The 15,447-nt window shown below is 37.4% G+C and overlaps 1 protein-coding gene across 4 annotated transcripts; it reads left to right on the forward strand.

The window, feature by feature from the left end:
• Positions 1-6,820: 6,820 nt before the first annotated feature.
• sufu (suppressor of fused homolog) lies at positions 6,821-15,269 on the forward strand. 4 transcript variants are annotated; one of them, XM_079473383.1, is made up of 13 exons: positions 6,821-7,225; positions 7,471-7,605; positions 7,746-7,882; positions 8,470-8,612; positions 8,744-8,829; positions 9,092-9,164; positions 9,508-9,664; positions 9,799-9,901; positions 12,717-12,755; positions 13,165-13,299; positions 13,750-13,888; positions 13,973-14,038; positions 14,166-15,269. In XM_079473383.1, exons 1-13 carry the CDS (start codon positions 7,074-7,076, stop codon positions 14,253-14,255), a joined length of 1,455 nt encoding a protein of 484 aa, XP_079329509.1. In that variant the 5' UTR covers positions 6,821-7,073; the 3' UTR covers positions 14,256-15,269. The 4 variants fall into 4 exon arrangements, with proteins under 4 accessions (XP_079329509.1, XP_079329510.1, XP_079329511.1 ...); XM_079473384.1 differs by having other exon boundaries at positions 6,840-7,225; positions 9,511-9,664; positions 14,166-15,224; XM_079473385.1 differs by lacking the exon at positions 12,717-12,755 and having other exon boundaries at positions 6,855-7,225; positions 14,166-15,224.
• Positions 15,270-15,447: the final 178 nt, after the last annotated feature.

Raw genomic sequence — 15,447 nt, forward strand, 5'->3', positions numbered from 1 at the left:
TACAAGCTACTCGTTAATAAAAGTAGTGAATGCACTGTAACTAGATACACAAAACTGTAGTATATGTTATACATATACTACATATACTAGTAGTACATATACTACTATACTATATGTTATACATATACTACATGTGATAGTGTGATAGTTACCATTATATTCGACAGTTATACAGCTATAGTTTTTCTATCTATTTGTATGTGATGTGATACACATGTGCAATTGACTAATGTATTAAATAAACAGAGAAGTTTTAAACAATGTAATATAATTATCATTGTATTGTTTATTTATTATTTTCATCACATACGTCATTCATATTTAATACTTCATATGATGGATGTTTCGAACATTAAATAGTTCCCCACGTACGTACGTCTCTACTCAGTGGAGCGTAAAGCCGCAATGCGTAGTTAATGCAGTAGATGGCGATAATGAACCACATCCGTTTGTGATACAGCAAGAAGAAGCAGACATGGCAGCGTTGGAGTGTAGCTTTTGTTCGCGCTACACCGCTACATTCTTAAAAAAGCACTGCTGGAAAAGCTACACTGTTAAAAATACTACCGTCAAGCTACTGAAAAATGTAGTTAAGTGAGTAGCGTCGCTGCTTGTAGTAGGCTACTCCTTAACACTGCTAAATTAAAGAAAATAGCTTTCGTCCACACTACAATAAACACAATAACGAAACAAAGGGACGATATAGTTGATAGTTCACTGCTTTCGACTCGCTCTCGCGGTACCTCGATGTCATGTGCCATTCGGTCTGCACAGCAGACTTTTAGTACAAGTACTAAATAAACAATACAATGATAATTGTATTACATTGTTTTAAACTTCTCTATTTGTTTAAAACATTAGTCAATTGCACATGTGTATAGTATTTAGTATTTACTATAGCTGTACATGAATTACTAAAAGCACCAACATGTATTCAGTTTTGAGGTGCTTGTGAATTTCAAATCTAGAATAAACAAGAACGTTATCATCATATGGTTTGGTTGACAAAATCGTTACTTCTATCGTGGTTTTAACGTAAATGTTGACTGAAACGTTAAAATATGAAATATTAGGCTAAACTTGCACAAAAATATGTTTCTCTATATACATAATATATATTTCTCTCATTTTATTATGAAGTAGATGGTATTAACTTTAATTTAAAAACTATTATCTGTGTTCAATCATGACAAAAGTAAAACGGTGAAAATTCACAATAGGGTATACAACAATGACAGAGCGATAGAGCATTTTAACATGTTATACTAAATAACTTTAATGACTTCAATAACCTTTTAAAATTAGTTTTAGATCAAATAATGAATGAATTGTTGATGAACAATTAGAAATTTAAAACAAAAAATGATTGGAAGAATAGTAAGTTATCATAAAGCAACCAAAACGAATGTAACAAGAAATATGATTCACTGTAGTACTAACCTTACATTTAAAAAAACAAGCAGTTTACAGGAAAACACACAAAGTCTACTTCTGCTAATTTCAGCATTCATCTTTTTCTTTTTAGTCACGTCTCAAGTGAGACACTGGTTTTTGGGAACCCAGCACCGTACCAGACATTCTATTTGGAGTAGGAAAATGCTCTCATGGCTAACCCTGCGTAACCTTTACTGAAGCTGAACACACACATAGAATGGTAACTATTAAAATACAGTGCTGCTGAAAAGCAGTGTGTGCAGTAAAGGTCTGAGTCTCTATGAGCAAAGGGGAGAGGAAATGGGCTCGGTGACCTTTGTAGCCAATTTCCCCTGTGTTCAAACAGCAGCATGAAAGCCAGGTCTGTTTCTGAAGTCTGTGCAAAATGTCAATTGCAATTTATCCCACCAGCAGAAGGATTTACTCTGAAAGTAGAATCCCTTAATGTTGTAGTCAGCTTCTAAGTCATTGCACATGGATGGTTTGTCCCTATCCTCTATAAAATCTGACTAAATAAAAACGGCATTTAGAGAACACATTCTAAATAATGATAATTTGAGATGCATTTAGCAGTTTAATCTTTGAACAAAATATTTTGTATTTATATCCAGATCTATTGAAGAAATAAATTAAATGAATACATAGTTAAGTTAAAACATAATTTATATTCTTATATGAATCTATGTTATAATTTTCTACGGAGAACATTTAAAATGTAAAGCCACTTTATATGCCAAGACTACTTTCACCAAACTATTTCCATTACAATATTATTCCGTTTTATCTGATTATTGTTGATATGCTTTTTCCTTTAGATGTCAAATTAATGAACATCAACCATCATATCCCCACGTAGCTCGAACATTGAACCATCAATGAAACTAACTGTTTTAGTAAGCGAGGTGTAAAAATGTTCAATGACTTCATTTTACAGTAAGCGATATATGGAAGTCGTGTGGGGAGTGGAACAACTGTATTCATGGTTTTAACACCACACCTCATTATGATGCAATACATGTATCAGTCAGCAGAAAATTCCATGTGACAACTTTATAACTCTTTTCGTCTGAACCCTACATGTAAACATGACTTTACAAACACATGTCAGATTTCCACTTCCTTTATGGAAACCAGCGTAGTTTCTTTCGTTCTCTCTGCTAAGTCACTGCTGTTGTCATGAAACTGCTCTTTTGCAATAAGGGGAATTCCTGGTTCCTGGTGTGACGTGCCCTTTTTTTCTCTCCATCTCTACATCTCCCCTTTTCCCTTTTTTGTTTTATGGGAACTGAGGGCTGAACCAGTGAGATGTTTTTCCTCAGAAGTGCTTTGTATTGATTCATTATGAGGGGGCGGGAGACTCCCTCCCACTGCTTCCTTCTTACTGGGAAGTGATTGCAGGCTTACGGTACTGACAGAGCATGAGGGAGTGAGTGACTGAGAGACCTTGTGTGGTAGAGAGAGATAGTACGAGGGGGGGGGGATGTGTATTTAAGCTGAGAGACTTTAGAAGTCATATGTTCAGAAGTCACCTATCTACGAGGGAGTTCTGTCTAGGAACCTATAATGACAAATGAGGATTATGGATTTTGAAGCAACAGCTCGATCCACAAGAACTAGATATAAGAGGAGATCATGATAGGCTGGGGTAAGCATGTCTTTCTGCTTATCAGATGACTTTCTGCTAAAACATGTTTCTTAGGCATTTTTTGAATTGAAAAAGATGACAATGAAAGTGTGGTGAGTAAAAAATGCATTTTCTGGCCCTGTTCAAATGCTTGTATTGTGTTATCTTTAAATGTAGTTTTTGTATTAATATATGCCATGTATTAAATTTAATCGTAAAACAGGAAGAAATAATGATATTTTGGTACTTCAGATGAGGTTTCCAACTGTGCACCCATCAGGGCAGTTTGACTGGTTCAGTGCTGTTTAGGGGGAAGAGAGAGTTCCCTGAAAGTCCTCAGGTGTGGCAGGTACTCGGCTAGGGACATGGAGCTCTGGGTTTTTTCTCAGGACTTCAGTAATCATAAAACATTAAACAAACGTGATGCCGATAACATTGAAAGAAAACGTGAGTTGAATTACGTCACTGGCCCTTTGGCCCACACAGAGCACCTGTGAATTTATAATCTGTCTCTCAGGTTCAGGGAAAAAATACAACAAAAACGAAAGGGTTTTTGAATTGATCTTTGAGTTGTTGATACTACCAGAGTTTCTTGGATGTTTGTTCATGTGTTTTAAAGTTTATGCTTTGTATTTCAAATGTATTTCCAGGTGGTTCATTTCCTAAATTGTATCTTATAATCATTGTATTTTTCTTACTAAAATATGGAGACGGTTGATTCAAAACAATACAAAACACACCCTTGTTATAAGGTTATTGTATTTTTTATTTTGTTAATAAAAATTCTAGGAAACAAACGTTTTCTTGAGCACGTTGCCCTGAGAACTGAATTCCATAGATGGTAGCCGTTAAGAGTTCATCTATGGGCTCAGTTCTTCTGCCAATGGGTTCCTTATCTTCCAAACAAATTTAAATTTAATATAAATGATAAATGTATAAAAAATTTACAAATAAAGCATTCAATTGTTTTATGTTGATGAAATCTGTGTTTCCATTACGGTTGTGCAATTTTAACTTGTGTGTGTTTCATCTAATAAAAGTTTCTGAATGTGTTTTCAAATCACCTTCATATGCTTCTCTCTTTTTTTTCTAAGAAATAGTGAGTTATTTGTTGTCAAAGCATGTTTACAGCCATAGCTAAATTTACACTCACATTTATCAGAGAATGTGGGTGTGCTTATCAAACGACCAAAGTCTTTTAAGTACTTCCTTGATTCATAAGTGTCTTCTTTCAAAGCATTGCCTAAGTAACATTGGTAATATTATACACAACAATTAACTTTCATATGGGTTTGGATTGGACAAATTGTTTAAATCCATAGATCAAACTGCATTGCCAAACAACATGGTCAGATTTACACTAATGCCAATGGTGAGTTGAAGCATTCAAATGATGCGACACCCACGCTTCAACCACAGGCATGTCTTATCTCCTGTTCCCAGTAAATGACTCAGGATCAATTCCTTGGAAATGTGGATTCATGGACACCTTACCGAAACTATCCAAAAAGATCATAACGACAAAACTGACAACATTTACTTTGAATTTAGTCATGACCAACAGTCATCATGATTATAAAAATGTTAAGACCATGAGGTTGAGTTGAAAATGTACTATACAGCACTAGTATATAACACAGTATAATCATTAATAATAAAATATAAACTATTATCATGCCTTCCAAATAAATAATTAGAGATGAGCAATAATTAAACACTATTAGATAATTTTTTTCCGGTCTTCTTTGTCTTCTTTACTATTTCAAACAATCCACCTCTGCAATAGTTGTCTCCGTCCGCAACAGCTTCTTCTCCACTCTGTATTCCTGTTCACCCACAGGGGGGTTCCCTCGCACAAAAACTCCCCATTCGGATAGCCGATACTCACAGATGTACTGGTGTATGGGCCTTACACCCTCCTCAGATCCTCTTTCAAAAGTCTGGAAGCTCCTGGTGAGCACCAAACACTTTCTTAAGTTCCTCTATAGTGTATAACTCTCTTCTCATTGTGAACCCTTCCGACCATGCTTCGCTAAACATGGCTTGTTGTGAAAGAGATATTTGGCAGAGGAAGAACACTTGGATGCTGGTTATACAAAAAGAGGACTAAAAATGACATCTCGAGTTTATCTATAGAAAGGGAGAGAACAAGTGAGGAGCTTTTGTGGTCTTGGAATAGCTTGGCTAAAATGTGCTTATAATCCAATTGTCCGGACTGAAATAAAAGGGAAATTCCCAGAGGACTACAAATGCAGATATCATTTGATGAAAATAAATATACAAATTATAAACACACATATTTAAAGAAAACAATAATTGTTTCCAGTAAAAAAGAACAGCAACTAAATATAAACTACTAAATGAATGTGTGTAAAATACAGTAGCCTGCCTAACCCTATATAAGACTACAATATGTTTAAATAAAACTCTGCTATTGCATCTAACACAACATTGTGTAAATGTGCTTTTAATTGACTTACGTTATAATCAGTTTCATTATGAAACAAAAAAACGAAAGTGTCCCTGACTCCTTTGCTTCTTTGTGTAACATGCATTTTAATGTTCTGACAAAGGCTTTTGTTATCCAAGAAACAACTATCAACAACTAGCCTAACATGAACAAAATGTTCAAGACATGATTTGGGTTATAGCCACTACATCTTGTCAGTCATAATCAAGGCTGGAAATGAGGGGCAATGTGAGTGACACTCCAGGAAGTGAATTTCAAGGGGATACACCTTCTTATGAAATGGCCTAAATGCTATGCAAATCATAAATATACTAGGCTTTTTTGCATCCGTTGCTTAAAAATATAAAATATTACTCCTAATAGAATCCTCACGTCAAGCTCTGCCATTTCCGGCCATAAACAGCCCTTATAACATAAATAATCTATTCAAGTCTCCCTTTAGCAATAGTAAAACATATCCACAATACTGTTTACAATCAAAATAAAAAACGATTTCTTAACTGCCACAGTGATGCAGTATGACAATAAACGATCTTCCAGGAGTGGTCTTATCACAGACCAAATCAAGGTCCGGATCCAATCTTAAAACACTGAAAGGGGCATGTGTAGCAGTGATGGGTCTGTCCAACAGGCGGCGCTAAACCTAGTTTTTGTTGCAACTAAAAACATTATACCACTCTATTCTTCTTTCAAACGCGGTAATCTAATTGACAAATAGGTATTGTAGTATATAAAACAGAAACCCAAAGACAGAGGATGTGAAAAACGACAGAAGTACCAAGCAATATGCATGTCAAGTACATCCAAATAAAAGTGAAAACAGCCTACGAGAAAACAGATGCAGCAGCAAGAACAGGGTCCATTGGTTGTCCAATGTTCACTAAAATATATATGATTAGTTGTATTTTAACCTCTGACATGTATTTTTTCAATAGTTTTTTCCACCAAAATCATATGTTTATTTTTCAAGCCTCATGTACATGACACATTTAGCCATAATATGCAGTATGTGCAACTTGGTTTAAGTCTGTAAAAGCGTACCTGCATTTGTTTCTACATACAACAGAAAACCATGTTAAACATGATTAATAAATAGAACACACGCATGGAAATACGTATATAAGAAAATTACAAGGAAACATTAACGATCTAGTAAAGAAATAAGCTTTCTAGATTTGATAAAAACACATGTAGCAGACCCCCGAGCCCCCACGAACAAATCCATTGGGTCATCGGCAAAACATTCATTAATCATAATGTATTTATCCAAACACAGAGTAGCTATCATGTCGTTTCTTTCTTACGGCCGTTCTGATTGGGTGAATCAAATGTCATTCAACGCTAAGCCACGTCCTCTTTCTGGACGTCTAACCACAGGGAAAAACCGCAACGGGGGCTAAATAGAGGAGAGAAAATATTACAGATCGTATTTCCAGTATCAGTCATTTAAACGTCGTTTAGATCCACACATTTACAAGAAGACTTCACTTTCTTGATTTTTTGATAACTTTTGCCCCACTCTCTTCGGTGCAAGGCCGTGAGGGGATGGATGAGATGCGGCCTAGCAGCGGAGCAGCAGCGCACCTCGGCCTCGCGTCGATCTTTCCCCCGGGACTGCAGGCCATTTACGGGGAATGCAGACGCCTGTACTCCGACCAGGCGAATCCGCTGCAAGTCACAGCCATTGTGAAATATTGGTAAGATGTGTGAGCCATCTTAAAGTTTACTGCTGGCGCTTCGTATTTTTACAGGAAAGAATCACAGTACCAGGCGTCTACATTATACTTATGTTTTTAAAGATTATTCTAACTTTAAATCAAAACGTAGGAGTATAGACAGCTTCTATAACACGTTATTTAGCAAGCACGATATTCATTACTAACACTTATGGAATTCATGTTTTTGAGTTCATCATTATTTCTTTCCACAATTCTCTTTTTAGGTTAGGTGGTCCAGATCCTCTGGACTACATTAGTATGTACAGAAATGTGGGGTGTCCAGGACAAGATATACCAGAACATTGGCACTATGTCAGCCTCGGTCTCAGTGACCTGTATGGGGACAACAGAGTTCATGAGTAAGAAAGAAATCTTGTGAATGCATGAATTAGTGTTGTAAGACAACAAGTTTTGTTTAACATACGTTTCGATACATGTTGAATCTGGATAAAGAGATTTGTTGACATGGTTTGATGGCTAAAGAATAGTTGTTGTGTAGATTCACAGGTCAAGAGGGCCCAAGCGGGTTTGGTTTTGAGCTCACATTTCGCCTGAAGAGAGAAGCAGGAGAGACTGCACCCCCCACCTGGCCGGCAGAGCTCATGCAAGGCTTGGCTCGATATGTGTTTCAATCAGGTGCTGTACATTGAACCTGGAAAGGAGTTGGCTGGTATTCTTTTGCAGTTGCTAGAGGCATTCCTTATATAGAGAAACTGACATGCGTTTCATGTGGTTTTCTAGCTTTCATTGGTTGAAAATTAAAAGTCGTATAGTCTAATTGATGTGGTCTGTGGGTGAAATGATGGAAAATATTCAATAAATTGAGCTATAGTACAGTCTACTGTGGCTATTGTGCACTCGAAAAGATTCTGAATAAAAGAAGACTGCTGTGAATACAAAAAATCAGGAACAAGATGATACAAGATCAGACATCTTAAAAGCAGACGCTACTTTGCATATTTGATATAAAAAGTAAATTCCCTATGATGGGCTTATTTGAAGTGCAAATAAACATGACACGTTGGAATTTCTTTCTCCAAAATGAGACAAATCTATTTACTATTTCCTGCACAACTAATGAATGTTCACAGTAACTATGGTAACCAAGATTTGCACAAGTAAATAAGATCTTGTGGAATGAGATGAAGAGTCATCATGATAAAAATGAACATTTTACTGTTAGAGTTACTTCAAAAGTATTTATGCGAGTTATTCTGTATTAGAAAACACATTCTGCATCGGTGACCACATTTCGTGGCACTGCCCGTTGGACAACAGTGAGTCCAGAATCCAGCACATGCTACTCACAGAAGACCCCCAGCTGCAACCCGTGCAGACCCCCTTCGGTCATATAAGCTTCCTTCAGGTGATGTACAGCATGCCATTAGTTAAAAAAACTAAAGAAAATAAATTATCTTATTATTATAAGATTGATGTTATACCAATTATGCCATGTGTGAATATTTCTCTGACTGTTTCTTTCTCTGTGCTCCATAGATCGTAGGTGTTTGCACAGAGGAGCTGCAGGCAGCGCAGCAGTGGAACGGTCAAGGCATTCTGGACCTACTGAGAGGGGTGCATATGTGAGTAATGTGAGCCAACCATGAGACAAAGCAAGGACATGTTTAACTGGTTTGGTTTTAACCAGCTGAGAAACATGTTCTTGCGAAATACTGTGTTTATGTGTCTCTTGACAAAAAATGGTTGAACGAATGGTTTTAAGGCTGAATGTCTGTGTACACTAAGTAAGTGAATAATATATTAGCGGTGTTTGCTGAACCCTTGTGAGAACTGTTGCTGTTTTGACTGTACTGAGGTTTGTTTCCTCTACTTCTTTGTTTGTAGTGCTGGGGGTCCGTGGTTGATCACTGACATGAGAAGAGGGGAAACCATATTTGACATTGATCCACATTTACAAGTAAGGCTTTCAGTAGTTTGCACGGTGCCTGATAGATGCTTGGTGACTCAAGACCAAATGAGATAAACACTGATTTAGGAAAATAAAGCGTGAACTATTCAGTCATTCCCTTTTCAAGTAATAAAAAAATGATCATTATGACTAAGGTCATCTTATAGAGCATATACAGTACTGCAATGCTTTAGAAATAATGCACTTTGGGAAGAGGTGTAATATAATCACATGTTAAACTCAACACTTCCACCTGCTGTTATTCCTCTGCCCTCTCAACACAAACACACGCATGCATTCTGCCGCGCTCCTCGCCCGCTGAGTTGTTCGTATGTTTCTTGCTCATTCCAAGCAGGAACGAGTAGATAAGGGTATAGAGACGGACGGATCAAACCTGAGTGGCGTCAGTGCCAAGTGTGCCTGGGATGACCTGAGCAGACCTCCTGAGGACGAGGACGACAGCAGGAGCATTTGCATCGGGTCACAGCCCCGTAGGCTGTCTGACAAGGGTAAGGGATGCTCAGGACAACCACATACCCTGTTAAAACCATGACAGCAGATATGCGCAATATAGGCTTTCATTACATTGAACTGTACTACGTCTGTCTCTGGCTAATGAGAATCTTGTGTGTTGTTTTCAAAGACACTGAACAGATTAGAGAAGCCCTGCGGAAAGGACTGGAGATCAATAGCAAGACTGTGTTGCCTCCCATCAGCAGCCAGAGGCACGGTCACGATCGGCCACAGTAAGTCCTGCATTTCTGATACAATCAGTGCGTCAGGACTGCCGCCTGCATTATGCAGATATATGGTGCGAAGAACTAAATCTGGAGGGAGCAGGTTGCGGAGTTGTCCCAGGAATTGGCAAATGGGTTTGCCATGCCACATGTTTTGGGGCGTTTATGAAAGAAGGTTCTCTCAGTCACAATTATTCGGGGAAACAGCAGGAGGTGTATGGTGTTGGGCCTGGGCAGTATGACGATATTTCTGACACATTTTACACCACACAGTTTATGTTGCAGTACTGCCTGTGCTGCGGTAGTAATGTCTGTGTGGGGAATTCATGTCAGATTGAGCTAGAATTTATACTAGTGATATTATTGTTAACTTCAGTTGTACATAATATGAAGCCATTTCTGCAGTTCCAATTTTTGTGTGTGTAATAGTCTCTATTGGTTTGCGTTCACGTTCCAAATAAAATAGACAAAATAAAAATCAAGTATTACAGCATAAAGTATTTTCAAATGTCAAGATCAGTGTAAGCTGCCATTACCGCATTTCAATATTAACTGCGCTTAAAAATGTCACGGTTAATTAATCGCAAAGGCTCTGTCACACCGCGTGTTTATTTTGCACGGAACGCAACTGTTACAAACTGTACAAAATGATAACGTTACACCAGCGCGGAGACACGGACACGGAGGCTGTTAAACACTAGTTTAACTATGGCAGAGAGATCAAACAGTCAATCTTGCATGTACATTCATAATCAAGGCTGTAGCGGTGAGAGTTAAACTTTCAGTGCAACGTAAACAAACAAAGCCCCATGTAAGTTAACAAAGTCGCACACCGGACGAGAAACGTTGCGTTGTGGAGAGCTGACAGGATGAGTACATTCTGTATGCGCAAACTCGAATTCAAAGTCTCCTGATGCAAGTTGGATCAAGTTAACTAATATCCATGTTGTCCATTAAACAATGTGGTGTTTGAACGTCATTCAGCGAATAGGCTCTATATCACGTTGATAAATCCATTATGGTTTGTTATGAACACAATGAGTGGGGGAAATAAAAAGCATGTGATCCGTGCGCTAGCTCTTAAAGGGACAGCAGCATAACATCTCAGTTTTAATGCGTATCAAAAAACGAAGACAAAACTCACTTACTGCTTCACTTTAAAATGGTTTAATATATATACTTCATTTATACTGTGAAGACTAAGTGTTATTTTATATTTGACTCCTTTATTCGGTTTCTTTACCTGATAACCACAGATAGATCAACTTGATACCTATAAAGCACTGATAATTTCATTTGTTTGTTTGCTTTATTACATGTGTTGTTATTACTTAAATTAGTACAAATGATCAAATTATATTACTTACTGATTCACTGTCTTTGACTATGACATGTCTGTGAGTTAGGCTAATAGTTTTACGGTATTATAACCTTATTTATTAAGACAACAGATAAAAACAAACAAATAGACAATATTATGAATTTATTACCTTTTTGAGGTAGGACAAGTAAACATTTAGGCAGGGCCAGTAAAAATGAATGAATGTATAATTATCCCCATAATCGTGCAACCATGATTATTCCTCTAATCGTACCAACAAAATCAAAATTCTGTTAGGTTGTACTGCTCCAATTCTGAGATATTTTGATCACCTAAAGTAATGGATGTGCCACGGTCATTACTCTGAGCAAGAAGGAAATGCAACGCTCAAAATGGCTCCTCTAGCAAAGGAGGCACCGCCTTCCAAGTAAAAGAGCCAATCGTCAATTGATCAAGACTGACCATTTTCTGTTGCGGGGCCCTCGTGAGGCGCTTGCCAACCTGTGAGCATGCACAGCAGCTGAATCGCCCCCAAAAAATTGCTTTAAGCACTATTTAAGCTTTGTAGACAGAAGTTATGGTACAGTTGATGTCAGGTCAATTATTTATCGGAAATATGCTGTTTAATATCTTCCTTCATACACTTAAATGGACTGTGGTCTTGCTATGACTTAAAGGGATAGTTCACATTCTATCATCATTTACTTATCGTCAGGTTGTTCCAAACCTGAACCTGAACTGTCCCTTTAAATAGAAAATGAGGCAAACATGGCCTCAGAGTGGCATTACTTTTGTAAACAGACTTTGATACCACCCACTGCTATTTTGATGCATAGCTGGATGTCCTTTGTTTTTTTGAACAGGCATAACATGGTATACAATGTTTTTGGTTAACCTTGGTTTAGTTTAACTTAACCAGTATAATTTAACGTAACTGTTCGTTTTCAGAGTGGCTCAATGGATTGCTAACAAATACATTAGACAGTTTTATTTTTGTACATATATTTAAATACCGTATAGTAATTTAAATTACATTAAAGGCGGGGTGTCTGATTTCGCTTGGCCGTTGTTGATGTTCAAACACCAAAACAAACACACCCCTACCCCTTGCCTCAACTAATGTCCGTCCTGTGCACTGTGCACCTTACTGCTGATTGGCTACAAGGTTGTTTTGGTACTTGGCCCGACTTTGTCTAAACAAGCGTAATTCGGAAATCGGACAACTCGCCTTTAAGGCATCAATTTATCAGAAGCGTTTTTGGGTAACACTCACCACTATGAGTCTATTTGTCCCAGATTAATGGTAAAATGGTTGTCTAGTAGCCACTGAAATATTAGTAAATATCTAGATACATTTAAGTCGACCTCTTAAAAGAGGACAAGTTTACGGGTTTGTTTTAAGTGGCTGTTGAAAGGGTAGAAATGGATTTGCCTGATGGCAGTAATGGTAAATGCATTCATTCACTTCGCTGTGGTACAAATCTGCCCCTAATTTCTCCATAGACAATCAGTTGGACATTTGCAGACACAGCAGAACTCAAGGTAAGAGTCAACCAAAGAGAGAAACTGAATGTATTTCTTCGGCAAAATGGGCTTTGGACACAGTTCTTTATTCCACTGTGGAAATGGGTGTTCAGAAGAGTGTTACTTTTTGTTAGAACAGTGAAGAAACAAATAAATTGCACCACAGTATGATTCCTGTTGTTATTTCTGTAGAGGCCCTAAAAATGAAAATATTAGGACTCTTGAAACACAATAAAAATGTTTTATTGCATATAGATAAAAAAAATGCAAACCCATTTATTTAAAGATTTGATATCTATAAAAAATTAGTTTAATATATTTGAAATAATGTTTTGGGCCACTAAACATCTGTGAATGGATCTCGGATTCATGATGTCCACTTCATTCTGTTTCTCCATGTTTATCTTCTTTGTTCTTATAATCACAGAAGTCGTAAGGACAGTCTGGAGAGCGAGAGCTCAGCTGCCATTGTTCCTCATGAGCTGGTACGAACACGACAGCTGGAAAGTGTGCATCTTAAGTTCAACCAGGAGTCTGGAACACTACTTCCACTGTGCCTCAGGTAGTAAGGCAAGATCTTGTGAAGGGAATCATTTAGAATCACAATAAATTCAATAATAAGACAGTTTGGACATGAACACGAGTGTGGAAATATGCTAAAAGTTTGTTGCCCAAACAAAGGCGGTGCACTTTGTTATATAACCAAAATCTCAGCATAGTCGCTCTTGAATGTAGGTGTATGGTGACGTTGCTGTTGTAAATCACGATTTTAGCAGTTTAGTTGAAGTGACTCTTGGTTAACATGTAGTATGAATGGGTTATGTTCTACACTGTTTTATTCAAATTTGTCTGTTGGTGAAATATTAATCTTCATTTTATTTAACCTCTTGAACATGGACTCACAGAGAGAACGTTGTCGAAACAAAGAGCAGGCCATTGTACACTTTTTTTTTAACCATTTGCATGTCCTTATAAATGATTTATGGCTTTTTTTCTTACTCTCTTCTTGCAGAGGTCGGCTGCTTCATGGTAGACATTTCACATATAAAAGTATTAATGGAGACACAGCAATCACATTTGTGTCTACTGGAGTTGAAGGGGCGTTTGCTACAGAAGAGCATCCGTATGCAGCTCATGGTCCATGGCTACAGGTAACAGACAGGCAATACTTTGTCATTCTTCAAAATTCAGTGCCATCTTGTATGTGTGACTTTGTTTCGATCTTCTCTATTTAGATTTTACTTACTGAGGAATTTGTGGAGCAGATGCTATCTGAGATTCAGGATTTGAGCTCCCATGAAGTAAGGCTTTAGTCCCTCCCGCAAATAATTTGTGTTCCACAGTCTGCTGTATATTAACATTTCAATATTTTTACTTTTTTTACGAAGTTTGAAATGACTTTATCTTTTACTTAACCTCTTCTATCAGTCTAAGCTGCTGAAGGAGTACAGCTGGCCCGATAAGAAGCTAAAGATCTCTGTCCTGCCAGACGCTGTGTTTGACAGCCCACTGCAGTAAGACTTGGGAGCTAGCTGTACTTTCATACAGACAAACATCTCTAGAAAGGAGCTCAACTCGAGGGCTTCTGTCATTCCCACATGCCTACAGACAGGAAATAGATAATGAGACTCGTCCCACTTTCCAAGAACATTGTGTGTAATTGTATTTTTGTCCATTATACCAATTGTCTTTGAATCAGTCTACCTATTGGCTCACACCTTTTTTAAGTGCATCCTTAGTTACACATTTATTCCCCAATTTTTCTGGACATAGAATGTTTCGAAAGACAAGTCGGGTAAATCAGATTCAGATTGTAGCAGCACAACATTGTGTTAGCACTGGTGCCTAAACTCATTATGGATGGACTCAAGTGTCTTTAATGTGCCCTTCTAGATCCTGCTTCTAATGTAAAGGAAAGCATTCTAAGAAATAAGCCTTTGTGAGCGATTTCTGAGTATCAACTTTACTCAACAATTTGCTAATATAAAAATACAAGAGTGCCTGATAAAAGTTGATGGTCTATGGGGAGGATTAAGCCCGTTTCTTTTATGTGACAAACAATAGCTGAGCTCAGTTAGTTCACATACATAATGCCAAAGTCTGTACAGAGATTGTATTTTCTAAACCATGTGTAATATAAGGATGAGAAGTAGGAAATTCTTCTGTGTTGATTTGTTTTGTTGGACTTTCTTTTTACCGTTTGACATGTATTGGACTATTTCCTTAAGACTGTACGATCGCATTCCACGTCTCTTACAGGACACAAGCTAACCGGGTTCCCAAACAGCAATCTATTTTTGCTAAATGTGCATTTGCTGTGTTTTGAGATATGTGCTCAGTAATAGGTCAATGTAAAAAAGAACCTCTATTAGTGCTTATGAAATATGATTTTAATGAGTGTTCTGTCGTTTTAATATTCAGGAGAATCACTACACTGCCTGTGGTTTTGTTACTCTTATGTGCATTAAAGTTATTTACATAAATGGGCGTTTGTGCTTGTTTTGACTAACAGTGATGAAAAATACATCATGTGCAAAGAGACGTTCCAATTATATGAATCTCCTCCTGCAGAACATGAAGATATTTAAAGAACGTTGATACCAAGCATTACCACCCATTGAATATATGGATGGACAGAAAACAATGAAGACATCCTAGAAATATTTTCTTCTGTGTTCCAAGTTGGCAGGTTATGCAAAGAACATTTGAA

The sequence above is a fragment of the Barbatula barbatula genome (assembly GCF_947034865.1).
Source record: "Barbatula barbatula genome assembly, chromosome: 14".
Classification (NCBI taxonomy): Eukaryota; Metazoa; Chordata; class Actinopteri; order Cypriniformes; family Nemacheilidae; genus Barbatula; species Barbatula barbatula.